A 27,386-nucleotide genomic window follows, 5' to 3' on the forward strand; every position below is an offset into this window, starting at 1 on the left:
AAAGCACTGACTGGTGACAAGCTTGTCCGCCCACGGAGGGCGGAGTTGAAGCAACTCGAGAGGGAGGGAGAGAGAGAGAGAGAGAGAGAGAGAGAGAGAGAGAGAGGGAGGGAGAGCGAGAGGGAGGGAGAGAGAGAGAGAGAGCGAGAGGGGGAGGGAGAGAGAGAGAGAGAGAGCCAAAAATGAATGGTTAAAGTGACCGTTCCATCCAATTTCACAAAAAGCCGTTTATCTCTGAATATTCTTTTTCACGCTAAAACCATGCTGTATTCAACTGCTAATGCTTACATAACTACTAACTCTACAAACTAACTCTTTTAGACAGAGAAAGTACACATTCTATTAGTACTTTTGAGATATTGTATGTTCACAAACTCCAAGCTGAAACGAATCCTCGGCTCTTATAAAATGAGCCATAATCCTCAAAAAACGGCTTGGCAGAAGCTACCTACAGCAAAAAAAAACGTCTGGCAGTCAATGTGTTAATCTAGACACTCTTAAATGGCATCATTCTGTACATTGACCCTGTATGTTTTGGCAAAACACCAAAGCTAAATGAATATGGTGAAATGTTGCATCTAACCCTTGGTTATACTCTCCCCAGATCGGCAGAGGGTGGAGCAGCACCCAAGATAAATAAATTAAAATTAGCACTAATGGGGGATAAAAATAGGATAAAAAAATTGTGGGGAAGGGGGGGGGGACCTTTGTTATAGTGTAAATCCAACAATGTCATTATACATGTTAATACCCCTAAACTGCACTACGGTGTAAACATATCCAATCATATTATGGAATACAATTTTAACATTGCACATGAACAAGTGTCATCAAGCAAAGTATAAGATATTTTTTAAGGTTTAAGAGTATTATATAAAATATTTGGCAGATTTTGGTGGCAAAATACCTCAAAAGTAACAAAGAAATCAAAGTTCAACTAATTTTAACAGGTACGATAAGCAGCAGTAATAGATTATATTTTGAAACTAACCCTCCCTCCTCACCTAACCTGCCTGTTCCTACACCTGTTGTGCATTATTCCTTCCAGAAGATTCTGTTGTGATTAATAGCCAGAATAAGCCTGTTGTGCATCGTCCTCTTGGCTGGGTATCTCTGGTAGATGGGCAACAGAAGCAGATTATGACAGGTGAGGGATTCCGGGAAATGCAGTTCAGTGGAGTTGGGGAGGACAGCGACTCTCATCTGGATTGTGTCCATGCCCAGGATGGGCACTCTGTCACAACCTGTGAGGAACACTGATGACAAGCGATAGGAAGACATGTTAAATAGGAACATCATAAAAAGCCAGCTCACCCTAAAATCCAAAATACATATTTTTCCTCTCACCTGGAGTGCTATTTACCAATCTACATAATTTTGTGTTAGTTGCCTGAGTTTTAGAGATATCGGCCCTAGAGATGTCTGCCTTTTCTCCAATACAATGGAACTGGATGGCACTCGGCTTATGGTACTCAAAACGGCAAAAACATACATTTGAAAAACTCAACACCTTCACCTCATCTTCATTAAGTCCATTTGAATGATAATTGTGTAGCATTACTTACGGAGGAAAGCTTTCTTCCGGTCTGCTGTCAGTTCGTCAAACACCTCCCAGAAGGTAACAATGTTGGGATGGTTGGCGTGGTATTCTCCCTCATATACTGTGTTCTAGATCGAATCACAGGAGAAACTTTTCTGACACACAATATTATGGTTGTTGATGTCCCATTCATCAATATCCATGTCTACATGACTAGCCTAAACACAATATTCTGTATATGTGAAATGATTACATTCCTGATTGTCATCAAAGAGATTCAAAAGTCAAAAACTTGCAAACCTTCTTAAACGTTTCCCAGTCATAGTTTTCTTGGCCCACCATCACTCCTCGCAGCTCCTCTGGCTGGAAGAACTCCACCACATCGATGTCACACACCTTGAAGAAGCCTCTCCTGAACTCCTCAAACATCTTCTCCACTGACGTGTTGAAAGCGTAGTTGACATAGGCGTCGACAAAATCTTTCCTATTGAGAGAGAGATTGAGTCAGAACTAGAAAAGTAGTTTCAGCAAAGTAATGCACAAGATGTTGGATCCAGACATCACACTTTCTCTGTCCTGGGAGGTGAGAGAGCTCAGAGTCACCCTTTATAATGACGTAAATGTTCATAATTATTAGGATTTCCACCCATTCCCCCATCCCCTGCGACACTTCTCATCTGCTCAACCAGGCCGCCAACCTCTCCACCCCTCCCCTCAGTCCCCCTCCTGACAGCTTCAACCCACCCCCCCTCAGAATCAGAATCACTTTTATTGCCACAGTATGCAAGTTACATACGAGGAATTTGTCTTATTTGTCTCCGACACCTCTCTGCATTCAGGAGAGAGACGTCAACAGCAGTCTCGCAGTAGCCAGCTTGCTGACGTGTGACGTTGGGTCTGACCACGTGAGACTATGTCAACAGGCTCTTTAAAAGGCAGAAGTCACAAGGGCTCATGCATCCTGACTAATGTCTGTCATAATGTCGTGTAACTATGCTGAACTACTGATATCAATAAAAAATTGACCACAAAAAAAACTCGAACGACCGCAACGCGGACTTATGCCTCCGCCATTAGTTCCTTCTGGAGTCCAAATCGCCATTTGAGGCAAATTGGAAGAGATTCCGTCAAGGCGCTCCTGTGATGTTGCGTTACAGAGCTTGGAAATTGGGTGTGTGAGAGGTCACAGTGACCTTGAACTTTGACCACCAAAATGTAATCAGTTCATCCTTGAGTCCAAGTCGATGTTTGAGACAAGTTTGATTAAATTCCGTCAAGGCATTCCTGAGATATCGCGTTAACAAGCTTGAAAATGGCGTTGGAGAGCTCACCTTGACCTTTGACCACCAAAATCTAATCAGTTCATCCTTGACTCCAAGTCGATGTTTGAGACAAGTTTGATTAAATTCCGTCAAGGCATTCCTGAGATATCGCGTTAACAAGCTTGAAAATGGCGTTCGAGAGGTCACAGTGACCTTGACCTTTGACCTTTGACCACCAAAATCTAATCAGATCATCCTTGAGTCTAAGTCGATGTTTGAGGCAAATTTGATGAAATTCCGTCCAGGCGTTCCTCAGATATCGCGTTAACAAGCTTGAAAATGGTGTTCGAGAGGTCACAGTGACCTTGACCTTTGATCTTTGACCACCAAAATCTAATCAGATCATCCTTGAGTCTAAGTCGATGTTTGAGGCAAATTTGATGAAATTCCGTCCAGGCGTTCCTCAGATATCGCGTTAACAAGCTTGAAAATGGCGTTCGAGAGGTCACAGTGACCTTGACCTTTGACCTTTGACCACCAAAATCTAATCAGATCATCCTTGAGTCTAAGTCGATGTTTGAGACAAATTTGATGAAATTCCGTCCAGGCGTTCCTCAGATATCGCGTTAACAAACATCGGACGGACGGACGGACAGCCGTACGGACAGCCGTACGTACGTACGGACGGACAACCCGGATCCATAATGCCTCCGGCCTGGCTATCGCCGGCGGAGGCATAAAAAGGCAGAAGTCACGAAAGCCAGCTGGCCCTGACTCTAGCCGCTTTCACAGCGACCTTGAAAGCCGCAAAATGCACGGAAAATAGGATCCGCGCCTCCGATGTGAAAGTTGTGAAAGCGGGTTGGTGGATAATTGTTGTTTCGTTCCGCCAGTGGACCTAGTCACAGCGCCGGGTTACCAGGCAACCCGCCTCACCCTCACCCTCACCCTCTCACGCCCTAAAGCACTGTGCTGATCAGCTGGCCCAAGTGTTCACTGAGATCTTCAACACCTCATTGGAGACATGCCACGTTCCAGCCTGCTTCAAGTCCTCAACTATTATCCTCGTCCCCAAAAAGACACTAGTTATTTTAAGAAACACACTTGTTTGAACTTGTGACAACTTTTCCTTTTCCTTTTGGCTCAAGTTCCACTTCTCTGCCATTCCAGGTGACCTGTAATCAACAATGATGAGAGGTAAAAGACTGGGTAGTGTACAAAATGAATACCAGTAACTGTGCATAACTGTGATAACTGACAGGTCAGTCAGTGAACATACCGTGAAATTCAGTTCCATATTTTCAACATCATCAGAAGTGTAGTCCTCCAAGAGGTACCGCAAACTCCTGCAAAGTATTGGAAAAGGGTTAATTTATTACTCACTGGCATCCCTCTGAAATATTATCTTGGAATTTTGCATGTTTAAAAAAAGTGTATTGCATTTACAGTGTAGGAGCCGTTTATTCGTAGCGAACTTTAACAGCTTAACAGCTAACTTGAACATTTATTTCTGAAATTATTAAATTACAATAATGATGTTTGCTTAGAATTGTCTGTTTGTGGTTCACTCTGTGGTGTAGAGATTTATTCTGGCCACAAGATGGCAGTATATGTTTTTTCCATGTGATTCAGGTAGCACAATTTGCCACAGGTGTTTGAAACTAGCAGTAATCACTATGAGAATCAGTTTTGTCTCTGTAGGTGGTAGGAGCACACGATTCTTACCGTAACGCTGTCTTGGTCAAACCCGGCATTCAATCTCATACTCAACATATCATTTGGTAATGTACTCTTTTTCTTCTGCAACCTGGTGATCAATACATGGGAGTGCCTGTGGCATCATCACCCAAATGGGAATCTGATTTCTGGACGTTATATTTTTTCTTATATGGATACGAGTGAAGAACATTCCTTACACACCTACAGAAGTGACTGATTAAGTTTTTGATTTTTTTGGGATAGTCACTACATGCAGGTTGTGCATTTTAAATTGTTTCAACATAAGTGTGACCTGCTCATGGCTCCTACAAAGTGTTGTCTATAAAAAAAGTTATAAGCTGCTTTTCAGTTATGCAGAAAGTTTAATTACCGTAAATTCCGGACTATAAGCCGCACCTTTTTTCCCGTTTTTTGGCCTTTTTTGGCCCCTGCGGCTTATATAACGGTGCGGTTAATATCTATGGATTTTTTCAAAAAAAAAAAAAAAAAAAAAAAAAACTCTCTTTTTTAGCACTCTTTCTAACTATAAATCCTATATAACTATAATAAGTTTTAATTTCCTCTCTTGCCCTCTTTTCACCACACTGTATGACACTGTATGACACTGTGTGCACTGTAAAAAACAACACAGGTGGTGTTGTGTTATGTTGTTTTGTTGAAATGTTAATAAATGGGAGCTTCCTCAAACAGCCATCTCTTTCCCGACAATCCCCTCTGTGCATGAACCCTTACATATGGTAATTAACATTAAAACACAAAAAAAAAAAAAAACATTAAAACACCCGCGGCTTATAGTCCGGTGCGGCTTATATAAGAAAAAAATAGTCAACTTTGCAGGTGCGGCTTATACACCGGTGCGGCTTACAGTCCGGAATTTACGGTATGTATTATTTTCAGTCAGCTCAAGAGGTTAAAATGCACTGAATGGATCCTTACTCTCCCACTACAGGTTCAAACTCCTTCATGTCATCCAGCGAGGGTTTGGCGCCGAGCAGCTTCTTGAAGAGAACCAATGGGAAGGGCAGGTGGACGATGTTGTGGTTGTAGAGAGCCATGCCACACAGCACCCCGAACAGAAAGTAATCCTTCTCCCTGACTCTGGGCTGTTGGTTTGATGGTAGAACATGATCATTAAGATTAAGTAACGTCCGGTATTTGTCTGAAATTTGCTTTTACTTGAAAACATGTGCCCCAAATGGCTTGAGGAAGGGAGCAAAAGTGTAAAATGGCCGCAGAGGGGCTCTATGATATCGAGCAATATCAAAGAGCTGTGCATCCACACATGTAATCACACTACATTTCAGTATTTACATGTTATTCCAAGTCCTCACACAGCGACAGTAACACTATTATAATATATTATACAATGTTTCCCAGTTTGCTGCTCCTGTGTGTGTGGGGTTCTTTTTTTTTCTCTCTCTCTCTCTCATTTTGCAGTCTGCCCTTCTGCCGATTCCGACCGTGATTTACTGTACATCATTTACTGCTTACCGCCCTGCTGGCAGCAACTTTTATGACTTTTGGAACGTAAATGCGTTTTTTTAAAACGTGTTTTTTAGAAAATGCTTCAAAATGCATAAAAGTGATTATCGTTCGTGAAGATTATCCTGCTGAACTCAAATTTGCGTTCCCATAAACTTTTGTTAACCACAGACTATGTTTTATGCATTTAAGTGAAATCCCCATTCTAAAACCCCATAGACGTTTTCCCTGACGAACCAAAATGGAGATTTCTGGTTAAGCCTACAAAAATATGTCATCCCTGCGGTACTCTATTCCTTATTATTGGTGAAGTGTCTCTCTATATTAAAGGTCTCTGGGTTCATTTTATTACATATTTGTATGTAATATGTACATATTACATCAGGAAGCCTTAGGGTCCTTACACACAGGGAGCGTTATTTTCGTGCGATTATTTCGCAGGTCAATAATATTTTTCGAACCTATATCAGTCAATGCAACCGTGCATACCAACGGTGAAATTTCGCTGAGTGTTATTGCGGTGTTTATTTTTTCGGACTCTTCGGATTTTTCAGAAATTCGCTTCCGACGTGTACACACATCTGTTGCTGTAATTGACAGGTGGGTAAAAACTCACATAGCAATTTCGTGCTGTATATTCGCATCGCTCTTGGTGTGTAACAGCCTTTATACTGCAAGAGCCTGAAAATGGACAATGTAATGTGTGAATTTGATCAGATCCAAAGGACTTAACCATTGTCAATTTGAGGCTCTTTTATAGAACACAGTATTACGCATGGCCTACTCTACCACACGGACGTCCGATGGTTGAGCCAAGGAGCAGTGCTCAAACACTTCTTGAAATGACGCACAGAGATTGTGCAATTCATGGAGCAGAGAGAAAAGCCGGTGGAGTTGGATGAGCCTGACTGGCTTATGGGTCTTGTCTTTTTAGTGGACATTAGAGAACATGAAGCTGACCTTGACCGGGAACCAGACGAGGGTCAGACTCTCGTTGTACATGAACATCTCAGACTCAGGAGCCATCAGCTCATCAAACACATGGAGGAAGAAGTCTTTTCTGTTGACGTTGGTCACCTTCATGTCCTCCACAAACTGCACCTGGGGAACATAGATGAGGCAAGTTGGACCAGTGTTTAGAACTCAAACCTATTTTCTCATTGGTAGTTTCCTGGTGGCATGTTTGCATATCATCAGTATTCTGCACTTATCTCCAATTTAACATTTTATTACCTCCAGACAAGTAGGTCATGGGCCAACTAAGAACTGATTGCCTTTCCACGCCCACTGGCCAAAAGGGGGCATGGTAATGGATGTAGCCAATCACAAAAAGGAGCCTAAGTTCCAAATGGATTCACGAAACTTTGTAGAGATGTTCGAAAGATATTTTTCACGTGCAAATTAATCGCACAAACAGTAACGCTGTCAGTGTGTAATGAGCTTTAGCCCTCAGTCAGCTTGCTGTCTGAGGGGCTGAGATGAGTTCAGGTCGGCCTTGCGAGCAGGTACCACAGTGTGTTAATCACAGAGGTTGGTGTACTGGACTGCACCATCTCCTCACAGGGTGTCTTAAAGAGTCCTCCCATAATTAATCAAAATAATTAGTGAAGAGGTAGCGTTGAACACGATGGATAACAAACGGTTACATGGGAACTGCTGTTATCTCAGTGGAGACACTAACTTTCCAGACTTTAAAGTGCCCGGCATGGTTCTGCGCAACCTCGACTTGGCGCCCTGTCGCCGAATGGCGGCCACAGCGAGACTGTGCATACGCGAACGTAACTCGGCGCGTTGGCTGCGGTACATGTTCAAAACGTTACCGTGTCATTTACCAAGAACTTGCAATCATGTATCATCATCATCATTTATTGTCCCTCCATTTCAAAACTCATTCCGGTGAGCCTGCAGAAGGCTTTGCTAGATGAGAGACAAGCACTGTTAAATGAGGAAATAACATTTCCTCATTCCTCACAACAAGGAGTTGACGCCGCGGAGTCACATTTTCGAGCAGCTGCACGCCCCCTCCGCCGAGCTGCGCCGATAGGACGCCCAGCTGCGGCGACCCCCTCGGCGCAGTCAGCGCCGGCGATTTCGCTCGAGCATAATTTGCGCTTTAGTGGTACTATCAGTGGTTTCACACCTCCACAGGTGATTTATAGACAAAGTGTGGGGCGTGGTCAGACAGGCCCGGAATATTTTAAAGCAACAGAACGTCTATTCCCATAATTGTTGAAAACAATGAGTAGTCCTGTTCGGAATTGGTCCCCTATGACAGAAATACCCACAAAGCACAGCGATTTCTAGTGAACAGCGAATGTACCCTACATTTTCACCGGTATACCACAATGCAATGCGGTCGTCTTCACCGAAGGAGAAGAAGAAAGTAAGCTAACAAGCTTGTGAGCTATTTGACCAGCACGAGCAACTTTACAGCTTGCTATTAGGAGACATCACCATAGTTGACAAAACCACACATGTAATTAGAATTTCAGCCATTTAGGATTTAGCAGTCAAAACATGCAACATCAATACTAACTGAGGACATTTCAATCTGCTGAAGAGGTTGGTGGTTTGTTTATGTGATACTATGGCGTGGATTGCTTGCGTCACATGAATACCTGGCACATCTTGTGACGCAATGATCTTTAAACGAAAATCTGTGTAGTGTCCGAGACTCATTTGGTCGTTCCCCATATACAGTAGTTCACTATATGAGAAACACCACATGGGGAATAGTGAGTGAGTGAATGAGTGAACGATTCCGAAGACGGCAATTGTCTTTCCACTCAGATAACCGCGGTTACCATGTAGGGCCATATGAGATTTTTTCCATTTAAATTTCAATTTAGGGGTTAGGATGAATATTTTCTGATGACTTGTCTCTCTGAAAGCCTCTTTGACATGTTTCTCAAAGTGAAAACCAAGTTGTGAGGTGATGTAAGGGTCCCACGCAAGATTGACTGACCCCCCTCTCTCAAAACAACCCAATTGAAAATGGAATTATTTCCCTCTGCCTATTTTACAATAATTTTAATCATGAGAGACTTGTAGGAAGGATTAATAAACGTTATTGAACAAATATACAGTATAAGTGTGGCGTATGACTCCATGATATGATGACGCTCCTCTTGAGATGAGAGAGGGCGGCGTCAGTGACATATAGAATAGATAATCCCCTCCATGATATGATGGCACTCCTCTTGAGCTGAGATAGGGGAACGTCAGTGACGTATACGATAATTCCCCGATAGGGATTTCTACAGGAGCCATGACGTTGGTGGTGATCAGGGGAGAGGGTGGGGTGAGACAACTGCTCCAGTGATGATGAACAGCAGCTGAGTGGACGGCACAAATGTGAGTAATGACTTTTTCTTCTTCTTTTTGGTGTTTTGTAGCAAGGGCTCTATATACCACCAGTGCGACTGAATGATGCTGTAGAAGGCAGTCTTCATGCTTGAAATATAGTCAAGACCACACAAAATCTACAATAATTATGTCTACTTTTGATTTTGATAATTAGGCCTACCTTTGATCAATTTCAGCCAGATTATGGAAAATTCTGCAACATTCAATGTTTTACAGTTTATTCCATTTTTATTAACAAATTCCATGATTTGCGGAAATCATATGGCCCTATTACAGTACCAGGTAACCGTTCATCATCATGTATCATATGGCCCTATTACAGTACCATGTAACCGTTCGATATTTGGACTCACCCCTTCAGGAAGGAAATGTTTCTTTACTCTGGAATCAAGCTAGACAGGCTAATAATACATTTCAAAATGCAAAAATGCTAGTTTTCAAATGTATCTACAAAACACAAGCGTCCAAAGTTTGAACCACATATTTACCAACAGTTCCATCTCGAAGGCGCAGTGGTCAGCTGCAGCTAGCTGTCTGAAGGTGTCCTCGATGAGGTGCAGCTGTCTGAGCTTCAGCTGGAAGACCGGGGCAGGGGGGCAGTCAGGGGGATGGACCATCGACTCAGTGGGCCACATCAGATCTATGTTATGAAGAAAATGGTGCTGTTCCTGTAAATGACAAACAATGGCACTTATTTATCAAGGAAACACAGAGGGCAAATTATAACAGCAGCTGCATTATGCAATGAAATCAACAGTATGCATGTAATAAAATGTTAATGGAGAATATATCATCTATCAAGCAGCATACCGTATATCAAACTTTCCTACTTCAAGTTCAACTTCAAAGTATACATACTGCGTCTTTGCAGCAGATTCTAATCCATTTCAGCATTTTTCATCACCTTACAAATACCTTTATACAATAAAGAGCTACTATAAATAGACAGTAAATACTGTACTTTTAGTTATGATGATGATGATGATGATATGATGATACCTTTGCTACGGATGCATGGATGTTCAAGACTGCAATCTTGCAACACAGATTTAACAGAAACGGGTAGCGGCAGAAGATGGCAGGCGTCTGTTCTGTATCCTTTAAGAAAACATTGATTGATCATTTATAACAATATTATACATCATTTAGCACTGAGCATCAATACGGCTCAGTAGAGATTCACTTCTTATTCCTATGTCTAAGACAGTTAAAAAAATTTTTTAGAGAGAATTCATGTTCATAAATATTGATTGGACGTCATAGAAATAGGTATTTTTGAATTCTTAAGGTGAGTGGAATTTCATTGAAAAAACAAACAAACAAAAATCTAACCTCCAATTTTGAGAATGCACGCCACAGAAAGACATCCTCTACTAGTGGCTGCACATTACCAGTGATCTCATCCACATAAAAGGTATTCAGTGGTACTTGCTTTCCAGTTTTGTTCACCTGTGAAAAAACCCCCACAGATGAACTTGTATAAAATATAGTAAAGTCAAGCTGAAATGAAAAATGATTTATTTTAGATCACATCCTTGGTCAGAGTGCATCTATTTAAAATGCCTAAAAATTCACAAAAATTATATATTTCTTTGGATTTTTATATAAAAAATTCAACCATGTTTTCTGTCAAATAAAATCTACAGTGTGCTTACATCAGCTGGTACTAACTAATTTCAACCATAATGACAGCTGGTACACAATCTTCATGACTAGAAGAAAATTTCAAGCAGCAATGCTTGCAACATGGCTGCCTATACAGGCAAACTTTGCTATCCCATAAATGTTAATATAACAGCAAATATGCATGCAACATCAAAATAAAACAAATGGTAATGACTTTGTTTAATGTAGAAAGACATGTAATTGACTCGTTAACTACCATTCCAGGAATACCGTGGCTCGTGGCCCACTTCAAGACCGGCAGCCATCACTCTCGCTTGGCTAGGAAGCAGCTGTCTGCCCGGGGGCAACCGCTAACCAGGTCTCTGCTCTGGGGCTCGGTGCAGTGAACCAACCAGCGGGCATGCAGTGCACAGCGCTGTATTTACATTATATTGTGTTTGTAACATAGGTTTCAGATTTGTCCGGTAAAATACATTATGTATCGGACTGGCACTGCAGGACAGGGCACTCGTCTCGCATTCAGTCAGTCCCTCGTCCCAGACACGCCCACTTTTCAATGGTCAAATCAAACCCCTCCAAACGCTATGTCCCACCTCTCTGTTTCACTCGGAAATACGTCACGATAAGGAAGTCACTGTGCAAATTGCGTTTCCGCTCGACTTTAAATTTCATTCACTAATTTACATTTACAATTTAATTCAAATTAATTTGGACATATTTTCAAATATCATCTAGTCATAAGATGTTTGACCAATGCTGGACAAAAGGTTGTGGGCCAAATTCTGTGTTTATGGCCGCCAAAGGACGAGTCCCAGAATGAGCAATATGATTTCTTAATTGACCCCAGACTGAAAGAGTGTCTGTCTGTCTGTCTATCTATCCCTCTCTCCATCCGACCTTGTAGAGCATCTTGAGGACGTCCATCAGCATTCTGAGCGTAGGACAGCGAGGACCCACAGTGCTGGATGTGAGGATGAAGGCCAGGGCCTTTTTGAACACCATGATGTGCTTGATTATGATGGAGGGCGCCAGGGAAGACCACCAGCCTCCTGCAGAAACAATACCACACACACACACACACACACACACACACACACACACACACACACACACACACACACACACACACACACACACACACACACACACACACACACACACACGGTACGGTGTATGACACATTTTATGCATTTTAGACATAATAAAACTGGTTTTGATAGCTTCCATGAACATTATTTAGCACATATAATATTCCATGTAAGATTTCAATTCATGTAAAAAAAAAAAGGAAAGAAAATCCAAATCTCAGTATTATATTGGTGATTTTGCATGGCCACATTCCATATGAATTTTCCCTGCAGAAGGTACGGTGGTATTGTTGTAAACAGCATAACCTCATACACATTCCTCCCTAAACCTCTGAAATGAAAACTTTAGAGTTGTTTACGTAATGTTGCCAGACTCTTCTCGTTCATGTGCACTAAACTCTCTGCCATGGGCAACACGATATCTATGACATGGTCCTCCTCTTGGAGAAGGGGGCACGACAGCAGAATCATGTAGAGCTCTGGTGACAGGACAGGTCCTGATACAACAAAATGTTCCACAAAGAATGATGTCTTTGCCTACATGGAAAAGAGAGCAATAAGATAACAACAATATTTAAAATGCATGCATTCATTGCCTTGTAATTATGTAAATTAGTGTTTCTTATACAAGCGACCCCATGACCGACCCCCGACATGAACAGAGGATTAGTTTGTTTTAATCATTGACTCAATACATGACAAATGTGCATGCTATGTGAAACTGTACAGGCTGCTCTTAACTGATTCCTTGATCCATGGTATTTTCAGTAACCGGTCGAAACCTCGGACAGCAGCCTCAAGGTCCACAGTTAAGGCACCTGGGTCTGGTGGAGGCCCGCTGATAAGACAAAGACCCAAGGCACAGCATGAGAGAGAGAGAGAATACTAAGAATACCCCATCGTGGCTGTAAAAATATGCCAACAAGTGAAGTTCAGTTCAGTCAGTTTCAGTTCTTATTTATTTAGGGCAACATCACCCCAAGGGGAGTCTGTACACTTCACAGCAAAAAAGGCAATTTGAAATATATGTACGGTACCAGTCAAAAGTTTGAACACACCTTCCCATTCACTTACTGTAAAACTTAAATTAAAAGCCGAGTCCCAAATTGCCGCAGGTCCCATATGGCTCAATTCCACCACATTTTACAGCCCTGCACAGCCCGTCACCACTCGGCTCTACTTGCTTCAACCCGATGGACGTTCTGCTTCGACCGCCCTTCATCTGCCCCCGCCCACACCTGGTCGTCACAGCGACCGCATATCTGCCCTCCACCCATGTTCTGAAATAGGCTATAACATAACGTTACAATTAAATCCATACACAGAACTTTTAAACTGTTTATGAAATACTGGTGCCTCTAAATTACCTACAGTGTGTGTGTGTGTGTGTGTGTGTGTGTGTGTGAGAGAGAGAGAGAGAGAGAGCAGTGCTGGCATGATCACAGTCCTTGATCCTGGCCTGAGCAGCCAGCTCATAGCATCACAGCATGTTGGGCGGGTGTTACAGTGTACATGGGCAAAAGTGACAATCGACCAGGAGAATGGATATCACTTTGTTGTTAGTCAAAACTCACAAGCGCTGCACGAGGGACGGGCGCGAGGGACGGGGGTTGCGCTAGAGTGAAGCCTCTACCCCCGCGGCCTCTCACCAGGCAAAACCGCGGCTTCACCAGGCGCCTGCGGCCTAGCGGAGCCGACGCAGCACTAACTACACAAGCGCTTCAGAGCAGCGGACTTTTGGACAATTGAAACCACCGCGCCGATTTTATTTCACCAGAGGCGAAGGCAGCAAAACAAAAGACTGATAGAAAAGCATAATAGAAGAGAAGAGAAGGTAAGTAAACTGGTATGCAGCGCTGCATTGACAGTCAGTAGGATATAGAGAGTAAACACGATTCTGCCTGACCAATCAGTCGCCTACAATGTTTTCACGTCACGGTATGGACCCGGGTTCACAGAATAGAACCCCGACGAGGCAGGTACTAAAAGTAGCCCAGCTCAGCCCCAAATCTAACCGAGCTGGGCCGGTTTATACCGGTGGGATGAGACCAAAAGTCGAGTCGAGCGGAGCGGGACCGCGCTACTAGCTGCGGTGGGATTGGGCCAATATACACGCGGGGTCTGGCTACATATTTTGTAGCTTGAAAATGGTGTTTGTGAGGTCACAGTGACCTTGACCTTTGACCACCAAAATCTAATCACTACATCCTTGAGTCCAAGAGGATGTTTGAGCCAAATTTGACTTAATTCCGTCAAGGTGTTCCAGATTATTAACGGAGCTTGGCACAATAACCTCTCCATGCAAAACAAAGGGCGTATTGGTGTTAAATGCGACCAACTCTTCAAATCTCAAACAAAAAAAGCATTACATAATAGAGCCTGAGGCAGTGCTGTTATGTTGTCCAGCCGAGGTGCTCTGAAATCGGCTTGGCATCAGCTGAGTGGGCGGTTAGTCCCCGGTCTCTGGTCCTCTCAAATCAAAAATCAAAATAGGTGTTATTTTGATAAACTGACCTCATAACGGGAATCCACATTGTTACGTTTGTCTACTACAATTATTAAAAGTTCATAAAGTGGCATATTAACATTTGTAGAGCTAAACCTAAACAGCTTTTCTGCCCCCATTATAGCTGAAGTGAACAGAGCTAAAGCCGGCCTGTAGCTGCCACTGATTGGTTGGAACAACCTGGTGTGAGCAGTGCAGCCTGCAGTGCAGCCTGCAGCTTGGCTCATGGCAAGATGGATTTGGCGTGTGAGATCCCATGATCTCGTGCGAATTTAGCTGCCCTGCAAGGTTAGAAACGTTTCTCTCTTCTACCAGATAATAAGTTATCAACTTGTTTAGAGTCTCTTTGAATTCTAAAAATCTATATGGGTAGTAAAACAGTGAGAGTGGTTGGTGGTGAATCCCGCAACAGCTGTGTCAGGTGACTTTCCTAAATGATTATGAGATATTAATTTATTTAGTTATTGTAAGTCGCTTTGGATAAAAGCGTCTGCCAAATGACGTAATGTAATGTAATGTAATAAGATAATATTGATTTTGCCACCAAAACTTAACAAAAGCAGCAGCTATAACAAAGGACTTACCTGGCTTTTGTGAAGCTAGCAACAAGGCTTGAACCTGTCATAAATGTCCACATTATCTCGCTGTTGGAGAAAGAGAAATATACAGTATAATATTACAGCAATATACAACTGATGTTTTACTAGTGCAACTAGATAAGAAAATGTAAATGATAAAAGTGAACCTCTGGTCCTCGTCATCGCCTTCCATTTCCAGATAACTCCGCAGCTTGGTCTCATCTAGCCTCCCAATTAGCTCCTCCATCCAGCGTTTCTGCAGGTTCAGTTCAATTAAAGACTTTTTAAGACCATTATGAATGCAATTGAAGAACTATTTCACATCCATACCGGCACATAAAATGATGGGGGATATGAAGGAAAATCAGGCTGTGATGCTCCTGATGTGAAATTGGGTGATGGCTGCTGGCTTTTTATAGCGGCTTTATGTTTTTCAGACTTCCCATTCAACTCTAATGCCTTTGCGAGTGGTTCTCAAATCTTTTCACATGACGGACCCCTAAACTGACAAAAATTAGACCACGGACCCCCATTGATAGGATTTTGTCCCATGGTCCCCCATATGATAAGATTGATGCTTTTACAGTGGATGTTTTATTACAGAAAGTGTATAAAACCCATCACTAAAATAGTCATTGTGTTACTTATGAATGGAATTATAGGGGAAATAAAGTACCCCCCTTTTGGCTGGAACCCCCTCAAGGACCCCTGGGGGTCCCCAGGCGCCCATCTGAGAACCACTGCTTTATAGACCATATTTCTCTCAGAAAGGTCCTATCTTCCTTCACCGCTGTATCTTCTAGATGGCTGTCAGAAGGTATCAGGTTAGACCGCTGTCCTTGGTGGAAAAACTCAGGACGATAGTTTGTAAAGGGAAACATTCCCTACATACCCTACCCAAAATCATCACCTCTAAGGTGAAAAAATAAGCCTGCTAAACGGCGGGTTTATTTTTGGATGACTGACGTTTCATCTATCGTTCAAGTTATCGTGTCTGAAGACACATCACACACAGAGTGTGTTACTGGACAAGTTAAAACAACTTAGCCCACCGGCCCAGAATAATTATCGTGTCTGAGAAATGATCATTCACGACATGATACGACATATTTCTGGAACAAAGTTGAAACAACTTAATCCCACCGGCCCGGAATAATTATCGTGTCTGAAAAGTCATCATTCACAAAATGGCAGAAAACGTCCAAACCGCTAGCGACCAGGGCAGCAGGGAGAATTGGCCAAGTACAATTGGGGAGAAAATGGGGGCGGAAATCAGAAAAAATAAAATACAAAATAAAATAAAAAGTGTTTTTTAAATGGAATAAGTTGAATACACTACCTCTATGGGCGAAGTGTAGCTGAAGCTTGTATCCCACCCAGCTGCTATTTTCATGTCTGCTCAGTCAAACAAATTAAAACAAATTCAGACATGTCATTTGAACCTGCTAGTATTACAGCAACATATCATAAACCAAGGTGTGACAGACTTTCTCGACCATATCACGTAAAAGGGTCAAAAAGGGATTCCTCAAATCAAGATTCCTAAATACCGTAAATTCCGGACTATAAGGCGCACCGGTGTATAAGCCGCACCTTCAAAGTTGACTATTTTTTTCTTATATAAGCCGCACCGGACTATAAGCCGCGGGTGTTTTAATGGTATTTTTTGTTTTTTTTTACAGTGCACACAGTGTCTGCGGTGTGGTGAAAAGAGGGCAAGAGAGGAAATTAAAACAGAAGTGGATTTATAGTTAGAAAGAGTGCTAAAGAAGAGAGAATTCCGTTTTTTATTTTTTTATTTTAGTTACTCACAGTACTATTGACCAGTCCAACTCAAAAGATATTCGGCAGTTTCACTTTGAGCTCTTGTTCCGCCGCTGTCCATCAATGGTTATGACGAGTCTCGCTGGGTACAGTACGCCAAAGCGATATCCATTGACTTTAACCTTTTCGATGATGCTGTTGTATGTTGCGCGTTTCTGTTGCACCAACGCGGAGAGGTCCTGCCGGACGAAAAAGCGCGTACCCTCCCAGGTGAGGGGCTTCTTCCCCGCAGCCTGGAGGATGAGTTGACGGTCGGGCCAGCGGAGTAGGCAGATGAAGATGGCCCTCGGTGGCAGGCCGGGGTCTGGACGTGGCCGAGGCGCCCGGTGTGCCCTGTCCACCTCTGGTGGTTTCTCGCCTTCCTTCAGGTCCAGGATGTAACACAGGATTTTGCCACGAAAGCGTCCATGTCACCAATCTCAGCTCCCTCTTTTACATTGATCAGGCGAATGTTATTTCTTTTACTCCTGCTGATTAAGTCATCAACCTGCGTGTGCAGGGTTTCGATTTGTTTTTGCATTTTATCCACTTTCGGACTCACTGTGTTGTTTTTGTCCTCCAGTGCGCTGATGCGCTTTTCCGCATTAGAAACTCTGTTCACGCCGCGGTTGCCTTATTTTCTTTAGTGATTGAGTGGATGGACTTCTGCACGTTTTCAAACTTGTTTTCAAGCTGCTCAAACCTCTGAGCGATGTCGGACTTAATCGATAGTGTTTCACGGAGTAAAAGTTTAGCCCAAGCCGTGTATCTCCAGCCTCCAGCAGGTGAGTCATTTCCTCATTCATGGCGGTGATTGCTTCGTCTTTTTCTTTCTGCTTACCTGTGTTGTGTTATGTTATGTTATGTTATGTTGTTAAAAGAGGGCAAGAGAGGAAATTAAAACAGAAGTGGATTTATAGTTAGAAAGAGTGCTAAAAAAGAGAGATTTTTTTTTTTTTTTTTTTTTTTAAATCCATAGATAAGCCGCACCGTTATATAAGCCGCAGGGGCCAAAAAAGGCCAAAAAACGGGAAAAAAGCCGCGGCTTATAGTCCGGAATTTACGGTAGTCATTTGACTGAACATTCTAGATGCAGATGTTGTGTCTGTTCAGCTTTTCTAAGTCTCAAGCACTGTCTAAGAACAAAACAAAGGCTGAACGATAGTGCAATTGCGATATGATTTACGGAGAGGGAATGGTATTTTTTACATTATTCTCATTTTCATTGAAAAGTATATTAAAATGATTATGGTGTGATTTCTTTGGGGGTGGTGGATCTGTAGCAAAACAAAGATGTTTTCTTAAGTCTGTAGAATATAATGTGTAGGCTAGGACATATCTGCACCTGACAATATTTATTTTGACACACATTAATTTTGCCTTTAACAATTTGAAAATTGCAATAGGCCATATTGCAATTTTGATTAAATTTGGATTACTGTAACTGTTCAGCCATTAACTCATCAACTCTATTATCAACTTTATTTATAGTCCACACTGTTGTTAAACTTTCCATAGCAACCCATTGAATGCGTTTCCGTGGATATACATTTTAGAAAGCATGTGAACAAAATCGAAAGCGTTTTCACACCATCCACCTCATTATACTCAACGAAACACAACACTGGCCCATACATACCTTTTGGTACGACTGCTGCACTGTCAGGAAGTTGTACCAGAGTGGGGGTCAGACTGCCCTCTGAACCTCCAGTCCCAAGTTGACCTTTGACCCCATTGCCAAAAGCCCACAGTTGGCCTGAGGAGCCCAATACCAGGGTGTGACGGCTGGAAGAGCAAAACCAACAGTGAAGAAGAAAATGGATGAGATGTCAACAGTATCACAGATAGTTTTGGTACATCATAAGTATTGTGCTAAGGTTTCTCTAAATGGAATAATAAGCTCTTATCCAGATTATTGTAAACATGCTGTAATAATTACATTGTGTCAGCTATAAAATGACAAACTGGAGGCTCTCCAATCATAATGGAATTCCAGTGTGCACATTCCTAGTCATCACCTGCCACATGCAATCTGTGAGGCAAGCCCCTCCAGGCCCTGGAGCAGCCTGGGTCCCTGTTCATTAGCAGTGGAGCCATGGCCCAGCTGCCCTTGGCTTCCCTCTCCAAAAGTGAATACCCTGCCGTCCTAGAAATGACATGAGGAGCTAAGAAGCAGTGCCACACCCACTGGAAAGATACCTTTCTTTTACGTTCTATAAATCAAACCAGTCATCTTGCAGCCAAGGTTTGGAAACAGTGTGAAAGGAGTGAATACCTTCGTTAAAACAGCAGAGTGTGAAACGAGTGAATACCTTTGTTAAAACAGCAGAGTGTGAAACGAGTGAATACCTTTGTTAAAACAGCAGTGTGAAAGGAGTGAATACCTTTGTTAAAACAGCAGAGTGTGCCACACCACAGCTTATGAAGGAAGCAGTGTGAAAGGAGTGAATACCTTTGTTAAAACAGCAGAGTGCCGCACCACAGCTTATGAAGGAAGCAGTGTGAAAGGAGTGAATACCTTTGTTAAAACAGCAGAGTGCCACACCACAGCTTATGAAGGAAGCAGTGTGAAAGGAGTGAATACCTTTGTTAAAACAGCAGAGTGTGAAAGGAGTGAATACCTTTGTTAAAACAGCAGAGTGTGCCGCACCACAGCTTATGAAGGAAGCAGTGTGAAAGGAGTGAATACCTTTGTTAAAACAGCAGAGTGTGAAAGGAGTGAATACCTTTGTTAAAACAGCAGAGTGTGAAAGGAGTGAATACCTTTGTTAAAACAGCAGAGTGTGAAAGGAGTGAATACCTTTGTTAAAACAGCAGAGTGTGAAAGGAGTGAATACCTTTGTTAAAACAGCAGAGTGTGCCACACCACAGCTTATGAAGGAAGCAGTGTGAAAGGAGTGAATACCTTTGTTAAAACAGCAGAGTGCCACACCACAGCTTATGAAGGAAGCAGTGTGAAAGGAGTGAATACCTTTGTTAAAACAGCAGAGCGTGCCACACCACAGCTTATGACGGAAGCAGTGTGAAAGGAGTGAATACCTTTGTTAAAACAGCAGAGTGTGAAAGGAGTGAATACCTTTGTTAAAACAGCAGAGTGTGCCACTTCACAGCTTATGAAGGAAGCAGTGTGAAAGGAGTGAATACCTTTGTTAAAACAGCAGAGTGCCGCACCACAGCTTATGAAGGAAGCAGTGTGAAAGGAGTGAATACCTTTGTTAAAACAGCAGAGTGTGCCGCACCACAGCTTATGAAGCAGTGTGAAAGGAGTGAATACCTTTGTTAAAACAGCAGAGTGTGAAAGGAGTGAATACCTTTGTTAAAACACCAGAGTGTGCCACTTCACAGCTTATGAAGGAAGCAGTGTGAAAGGAGTGAATACCTTTGTTAAAACAGCTGAGTGTGAAAGGAGTGAATACCTTTGTTAAAACAGCACAGTGTGAAAGGAGTGAATACCTTTGTTAAAACAGCAGAGTGTGAAAGGAGTGAATACCTTTGTTAAAACAGCAGAGTGTGCCACTTCACAGCTTATGAAGGAAGCAGTGTGAAAGGAGTGAATACCTTTGTTAAAACAGCAGAGTGTGCCGCACCACAGCTTATGAAGCAGTGTGAAAGGAGTGAATACCTTTTTTTAAACAGCAGAGTGTGAAAGGAGTGAATACCTTTGTTAAAACAGCAGAGTGTGAAAGGAGTGAATACCTTTGTTAAAACAGCAGAGTGTGCCGCTTCACAGCTTATGAAGGAAGCAGTGTGAAAGGAGTGAATACCTTTGTTAAAACAGCAGAGTGTGCCGCACCACAGCTTATGAAGGAAGCAGTGTGAAAGGAGTGAATACCTTTGTTAAAACAGCAGAGTGTGAAAAGAGTGAATACCTTTGTTAAAACACCAGAGTGTGAAAGGAGTGAATACCTTTGTTAAAACAGCAGAGTGTGAAAGGAGTGAATACCTTTGTTAAAACAGCAGAGTGTGCCACACCACAGCTTATGAAGGAAGCAGTGTGAAAGGAGTGAATACCTTTGTTAAAACAGCAGAGTGTGCCGCACCACAGCTTATGAAGGAAGCAGTGTGAAAGGAGTGAATACCTTTGTTAAAACACCAGAGTGTGAAAGGAGTGAATACCTTTGTTAAAACAGCAGAGTGTGAAAGGAGTGAATACCTTTGTTAAAACAGCAGAGTGTGAAAAGAGTGAATACCTTTGTTAAAACAGCAGAGTGTGAAAAGAGTGAATACCTTTGTTAAAACTAGGGATGCGCCGATCCGATATTGGTATCGGGTATCGGCCCCGATATAGCACAAAATTCTAGATCGGGTATCGGTGGCAAATGGCCCGATCCATAGACCGATCCATAGGGGCCGTTCTATTCACTCTAATTCTATGTGTGTGCAGCGTGTGATGTCATACGCTAGCAACGTGCTCAGCACGCCTGGGGTAGACTGTTTCCAAACAAGCTGATGTAGGCTAGGCAGCAGCAGCTAACAGCATGGAGCAAGCCAAAGGATCACCTATTTGGAGGTATTTCATGCTAGCTACGCCAACCAGTTTGACACAGGGCTGCCCTGTTGATAAGCTGACATCACACACACGGACCCTCTCTCTCCCTCTCTCATCTCCCTGACGCAGCCGTGCTTGATTGAGCAACTCCGACTCCGCAGCTAGTTAACGATCTTTAACGAGCAGCAGCTGTTGCATGCTCATGTGGTGAAACGCTGTCCAGAGACAACCTGTCGTTGAAACGCTGTGCAGAGACAATAATATGGACTGTCTATCACCCTGAAGTTTGTGTGAGCACATAGCCTACATGTAAGCTGTGATACTTATGTTGTGAATAATTGTACCTCATTCTGTTTGTTTGTTTAGAATAGCCTTAAAGCCTACTTGCGACGGTCTTGCTCAATTGACTGACGGTTTAAGTAGCCTACTTTTCAGATGAAGTTACCTTACCTTATTATCAGTGCTGTTCAGGCTAATGTAGGATTATGTAGGCTAATGTTGATTATTGTGCGCTAATAATAGTAGCCTAATTCTGTATTGGTTTATTGGTGTATGGACACAGTTGAAATGTTTATTACTCTCCCTTATTAAGACAATCTGTTAATATGTGCTAAACAAGAGAGGTAACGTTAGTTACTTATATCAATACACAGTGTACTTAGCTATTGTATAACAGAAATAACTGTCATATTTGTTGGATTTACATTAAACTCAAGACCATTTATTTGCTTATGTTTATTTCAAATCCTGTAATATCTGTATGTTCAACTCAGTTCATGGAAATAATCAAAGCTCAAACAACAAAGGATTCTCTGACAGGAATCATTTCCATATTGTACCACCAACCCATGCCAGTTGACTAAGTGCATAGTATCTTAAATATAAGGTGACTAAGAATGGCAACCATATTACAGTTTCGGCAACCAAAAGCTGATGCCTAGCGACTGCAGGGCTGCATGGGGGAGATGAGAGAGAGAGTCTGTGTGTGATTAATATTGATTTAGGGTTTTAGGAATATAAGAAACATGTTTATTTTGGGGTACATATTTTGCTGTTTGCTGTCCCTATTGTTTAAAATGTGGTTGCCACTGAGGCAACCACAGGCCATTTTTTTTTATGGTTGCCAAGGGCAACTGGACAGCCATTAATGTCAAGCACTGGTATCGGATCGGTACTCGGTATCGGCCGATACTGGCCCCCCACATATCGGTATCGATATCGGAGGCGAAAAACGCGGATCGGAGCATCCCTAGTTAAAACAGCAGAGTGTGAAAGGAGTGAATACCTTTGTTAAAACAGCAGAGTGTGCCGCACCACAGCTTATGAAGGAAGCAGTGTGAAAGGAGTGAATACCTTTGTTAAAACAGCAGAGTGTGAAAAGAGTGAATACCTTTGTTAAAACACCAGAGTGTGAAAGGAGTGAATACCTTTGTTAAAACAGCAGAGTGTGCCGCACCACAGCTTATGAAGGAAGCAGTGTGAAAGGAGTGAATACCTTTGTTAAAACAGCAGAGTGTGAAAGGAGTGAATACCTTTGTTAAAACAGCAGTGTGAAAGGAGTGAATACCTTTGTTAAAACAGCAGAGTGTGAAAGGAGTGAATACCTTTGTTAAAACAGCAGAGTGTGAAAGGAGTGAATACCTTTGTTAAAACAGCAGAGTGTGCCACACCACAGCTTATGAAGGAAGCAGTGTGAAAGGAGTGAATACCTTTGTTAAAACAGCAGAGTGCCACACCACAGCTTATGAAGGAAGCAGTGTGAAAGGAGTGAATACCTTTGTTAAAACAGCAGAGCGTGCCACACCACAGCTTATGACGGAAGCAGTGTGAAAGGAGTGAATACCTTTGTTAAAACAGCAGAGTGTGAAAGGAGTGAATACCTTTGTTAAAACAGCAGAGTGTGCCACTTCACAGCTTATGAAGGAAGCAGTGTGAAAGGAGTGAATACCTTTGTTAAAACAGCAGAGTGCCGCACCACAGCTTATGAAGGAAGCAGTGTGAAAGGAGTGAATACCTTTGTTAAAACAGCAGAGTGTGCCGCACCACAGCTTATGAAGCAGTGTGAAAGGAGTGAATACCTTTGTTAAAACAGCAGAGTGTGAAAGGAGTGAATACCTTTGTTAAAACACCAGAGTGTGCCACTTCACAGCTTATGAAGGAAGCAGTGTGAAAGGAGTGAATACCTTTGTTAAAACAGCTGAGTGTGAAAGGAGTGAATACCTTTGTTAAAACAGCACAGTGTGAAAGGAGTGAATACCTTTGTTAAAACAGCAGAGTGTGAAAGGAGTGAATACCTTTGTTAAAACAGCAGAGTGTGCCACTTCACAGCTTATGAAGGAAGCAGTGTGAAAGGAGTGAATACCTTTGTTAAAACAGCAGAGTGTGCCGCACCACAGCTTATGAAGCAGTGTGAAAGGAGTGAATACCTTTTTTTAAACAGCAGAGTGTGAAAGGAGTGGATACCTTTGTTAAAACAGCAGAGTGTGAAAGGAGTGAATACCTTTGTTAAAACAGCAGAGTGTGCCGCTTCACAGCTTATGAAGGAAGCAGTGTGAAAGGAGTGAATACCTTTGTTAAAACAGCAGAGTGTGCCGCACCACAGCTTATGAAGGAAGCAGTGTGAAAGGAGTGAATACCTTTGTTAAAACAGCAGAGTGTGAGAAGAGTGAATACCTTTGTTAAAACACCAGAGTGTGAAAGGAGTGAATACCTTTGTTAAAACAGCAGAGTGTGAAAGGAGTGAATACCTTTGTTAAAACAGCAGAGTGTGCCACACCACAGCTTATGAAGGAAGCAGTGTGAAAGGAGTGAATACCTTTGTTAAAACAGCAGAGTGTGCCGCACCACAGCTTATGAAGGAAGCAGTGTGAAAGGAGTGAATACCTTTGTTAAAACACCAGAGTGTGAAAGGAGTGAATACCTTTGTTAAAACAGCAGAGTGTGAAAGGAGTGAATACCTTTGTTAAAACAGCAGAGTGTGAAAAGAGTGAATACCTTTGTTAAAACAGCAGAGTGTGAAAAGAGTGAATACCTTTGTTAAAACAGCAGAGTGTGAAAGGAGTGAATACCTTTGTTAAAACAGCAGAGTGTGCCGCACCACAGCTTATGAAGGAAGCAGTGTGAAAGGAGTGAATACCTTTGTTAAAACAGCAGAGTGTGAAAAGAGTGAATACCTTTGTTAAAACACCAGAGTGTGAAAGGAGTGAATACCTTTGTTAAAACAGCAGAGTGTGCCGCTCCACAGCTTATGAAGGAGACTCCCAGCGCTCTGAGGGCAGGGACCATACAGATGTTGAACCTGCCTGTTAAAGACAGCAACAAATGTGTTTAGGCATGGAGACGGAAAACATGCTTATTTCAAAATTATGACCAATGACATTTTTCCATTCGTAATAATACTGTTTGTTTCAATCAATCACTTAATAAAAGTGATAAGCAATCAAAATGCCATTATTGGATGGATATTTATTACATTGGTGCTAAATATCCCAAATATGATGCCATCTATAAGATATGCATATATATATATATATATATAAAGTGGCTAATATAAATTTTTTTAAGCAGGTCTAAATATTAGATTCACTATTTAGACTAGGGGTGGGAGAAAAAATCGATTCACTTAAGTATCGCGATTTTTAATGTCACGATTTTTTGGATCGATATTTTATTCAAGAATCGATAATCGCAAAAGCAAAAAAAAAAAAAAAAAAAAAAATTTTTTTTTTTTTTTTTTTTTTTGGTGCTGCAGTCAGGCCACTCACTGAACAGCAGGTCAGGTGCCGCCTACTGGTTTACTAGTGGTTGTATTACTTTATTAGTTAGTCTGAAGTAATAATTACACTTCAGGGTTAAAGTGGGTGCATCTCATTGTAAAATTGGACTTGGCCCAAATTAGGCTTCAAACGGCCCAAATTGGGCTTCAAACGACCGACATTGAGCTTCAAACGGCCCAAATTTCACGCGCGTCGGCCCATATCGGCCTGGCCTGCTTGGTATCTAATGCCCAGCCTGAATTATGATCCCAGTCCGCCCCTGTTTTTAACTATATCGCCCAGCCCTACTCATGATATACAGTCTCTAGTGTATGATTCAACTTTTCCCATGTTCTAATCTAGTGTAAAAAAGCAAACAAACTGAAAAAAGAAAAGAAAAAAAGAAACAAAAATCGCAATAAATCGTAATATCGAATCGCAATAATCGTAGAATCGCAATACTTAAGAATCGCAATATAAATCGAATCGGCACCCAAGTATCGTGATAGTATCGAATCGGGAGATAAGTGAATCGGCACAGCCCTAATTTAGACAGGCATAAAATCTGACCTGTACCACAAAGAATTAAAAGTTGACAGCCATACTAAGTCTAATCATATGAAAATACTAGTAATTTGTGCCTGTGAGCATCCATCCCTAGTATCTTCGCACCATTCTCATCCACCCTGTTGAGCCCCAGCTGGCCAGCTTTATTAGCCCCACAGCAGTACACCAGGCCTGGGAGTGTGAGGAACAGGGTGTGGGCCCCTCCGGCCGAAATCTGGGCCACTGCTATCCCAGTCAGAGACAGCACCTTGGCCGGCATGGACTGCATTGACACCTCCTTCCCCAGACCCAGCTGCCCATGACTGTTCAACCCCCAGGAGAAGACACTTCCTCCTGGAAAGTGGAATAAAATAAAATAAAATAAAATAAATTTCTTTTTTTACAATCACAACAAGCAGACATTCCCAGGCACATTTGCGGCAATGAGGTGTAATACGTCTTTCTGGGTATGAGAAGAAGACTGCAGAATCATCATAATTAAAATTGTCAACGCTGTTAGTCACGATTTTGCGGGCGGGTTAGTCATGATTTTGTGTCACGAAGTGACAGTGACACAAAAGAAGAGGGACAGAATGTAGGGAAACAGTGGATGGATAAAACCAGAAGGAGGCGGTAATACATTATGTAAATTGTGACAGCATCAGTAACATCATCAGTGATTTGTGACACAAATTTGAGATTGCTAGTCAAATGAAAACAAATCATAATCAATAGTCTCATTAATCTCATTATCTAGGGCTGGCAATGTCATGTAAACACACCAAAATGATGACATCAGTATGATTGCATATCGTTTCGTATTCTTCCGATACCGGTGCTAAAATGATACTTAAAGTGGATTTTTTAAAGAGAATTTCAAGCAGTGCTCCAAACGATTTTAGGGCAGCGTGCAGCGTGCAGCGTGCAGCATGCAGCGCTGGTTCTGGAGCACGGGAGAACAGATATTTTTTACTCAGCAGCACGGGCATGGTGCCGAAATGAGGCACCTAAATCTGTGTTGCAATTTGGTCCGTAAGTACCGGTTGTAAAGCTACCTGTACCATAGTGGTACCGGGTTTCTGCACCCAACCCTATTAGTTTCTTACCTTTAGTCAAAGCCAAAGAATGGGAGTTTCCACAAGCAACTTGAATCACTGGTATTGGCATACGTATGTCAGCCAGTCTGTATGTTAATAGGAAAATCATACATTAGCAAATAAATAAATAAAAATCTTCATACACAGGTGGCTTTATTTTATGTCATGTTTATTGAGTTGCTTTTGCCTCTTCTGAAAGTCTCTTATGAATGATTTTATGATCCTTTGTTATTGAATACTTATTGCTTTGGTGTTATTTCTTATTTAAAAGAGTTTATACATGTGTAAAAAAATATTATACACTAGCCCAGGAGTGTCAAACATATGGCCCGGCGGCCAGAACCGGCCCACCAAAGAGTCCAATCTGGCCCACAGGATGACTTTGCAAAGTGTGAAAATTGTCCTTCAATCCAATTTTACAAGCGCGGGATTTGACACCTATTGATGTACAGTTAGGGCTGGGTGATAAAACGATAGCAATATATATCGCGATAGAGACGTCATCAATACAATAAAAATGTGGTTCGGG

The 27,386-nt window shown here is 42.1% G+C and overlaps 1 protein-coding gene across 1 annotated transcript; it reads right to left on the reverse strand.

Moving 5' to 3' along the window:
- Positions 1-968: 968 nt before the first annotated feature.
- On the reverse strand, positions 969-26,927 carry LOC310776612 (putative E3 ubiquitin-protein ligase HERC6; the record flags this gene model as incomplete). The annotated part of the gene is made up of 19 exons (XM_083636788.1): positions 969-1,256; positions 1,566-1,668; positions 1,841-2,024; positions 3,907-3,977; positions 4,082-4,148; positions 5,458-5,624; positions 6,964-7,104; positions 9,858-10,037; positions 10,369-10,467; positions 10,702-10,818; positions 11,893-12,044; positions 12,443-12,620; positions 12,825-12,921; positions 15,174-15,252; positions 18,610-18,755; positions 18,989-19,116; positions 24,670-24,761; positions 25,887-26,114; positions 26,867-26,927. The coding sequence occupies 19 exons, from the start codon at positions 26,925-26,927 to the stop codon at positions 1,036-1,038; spliced, it is 2,511 nt and encodes an 836-aa protein (XP_083492914.1). The 3' UTR covers positions 969-1,035.
- Between the last annotated feature and the right edge of the window lie 459 nt (positions 26,928-27,386).

The sequence above is a fragment of the Poromitra crassiceps genome (genome assembly GCF_964638095.1).
Source record: "Poromitra crassiceps genome assembly, chromosome: 5".
Lineage (NCBI taxonomy): Eukaryota > Metazoa > Chordata > Actinopteri > Beryciformes > Melamphaidae > Poromitra > Poromitra crassiceps.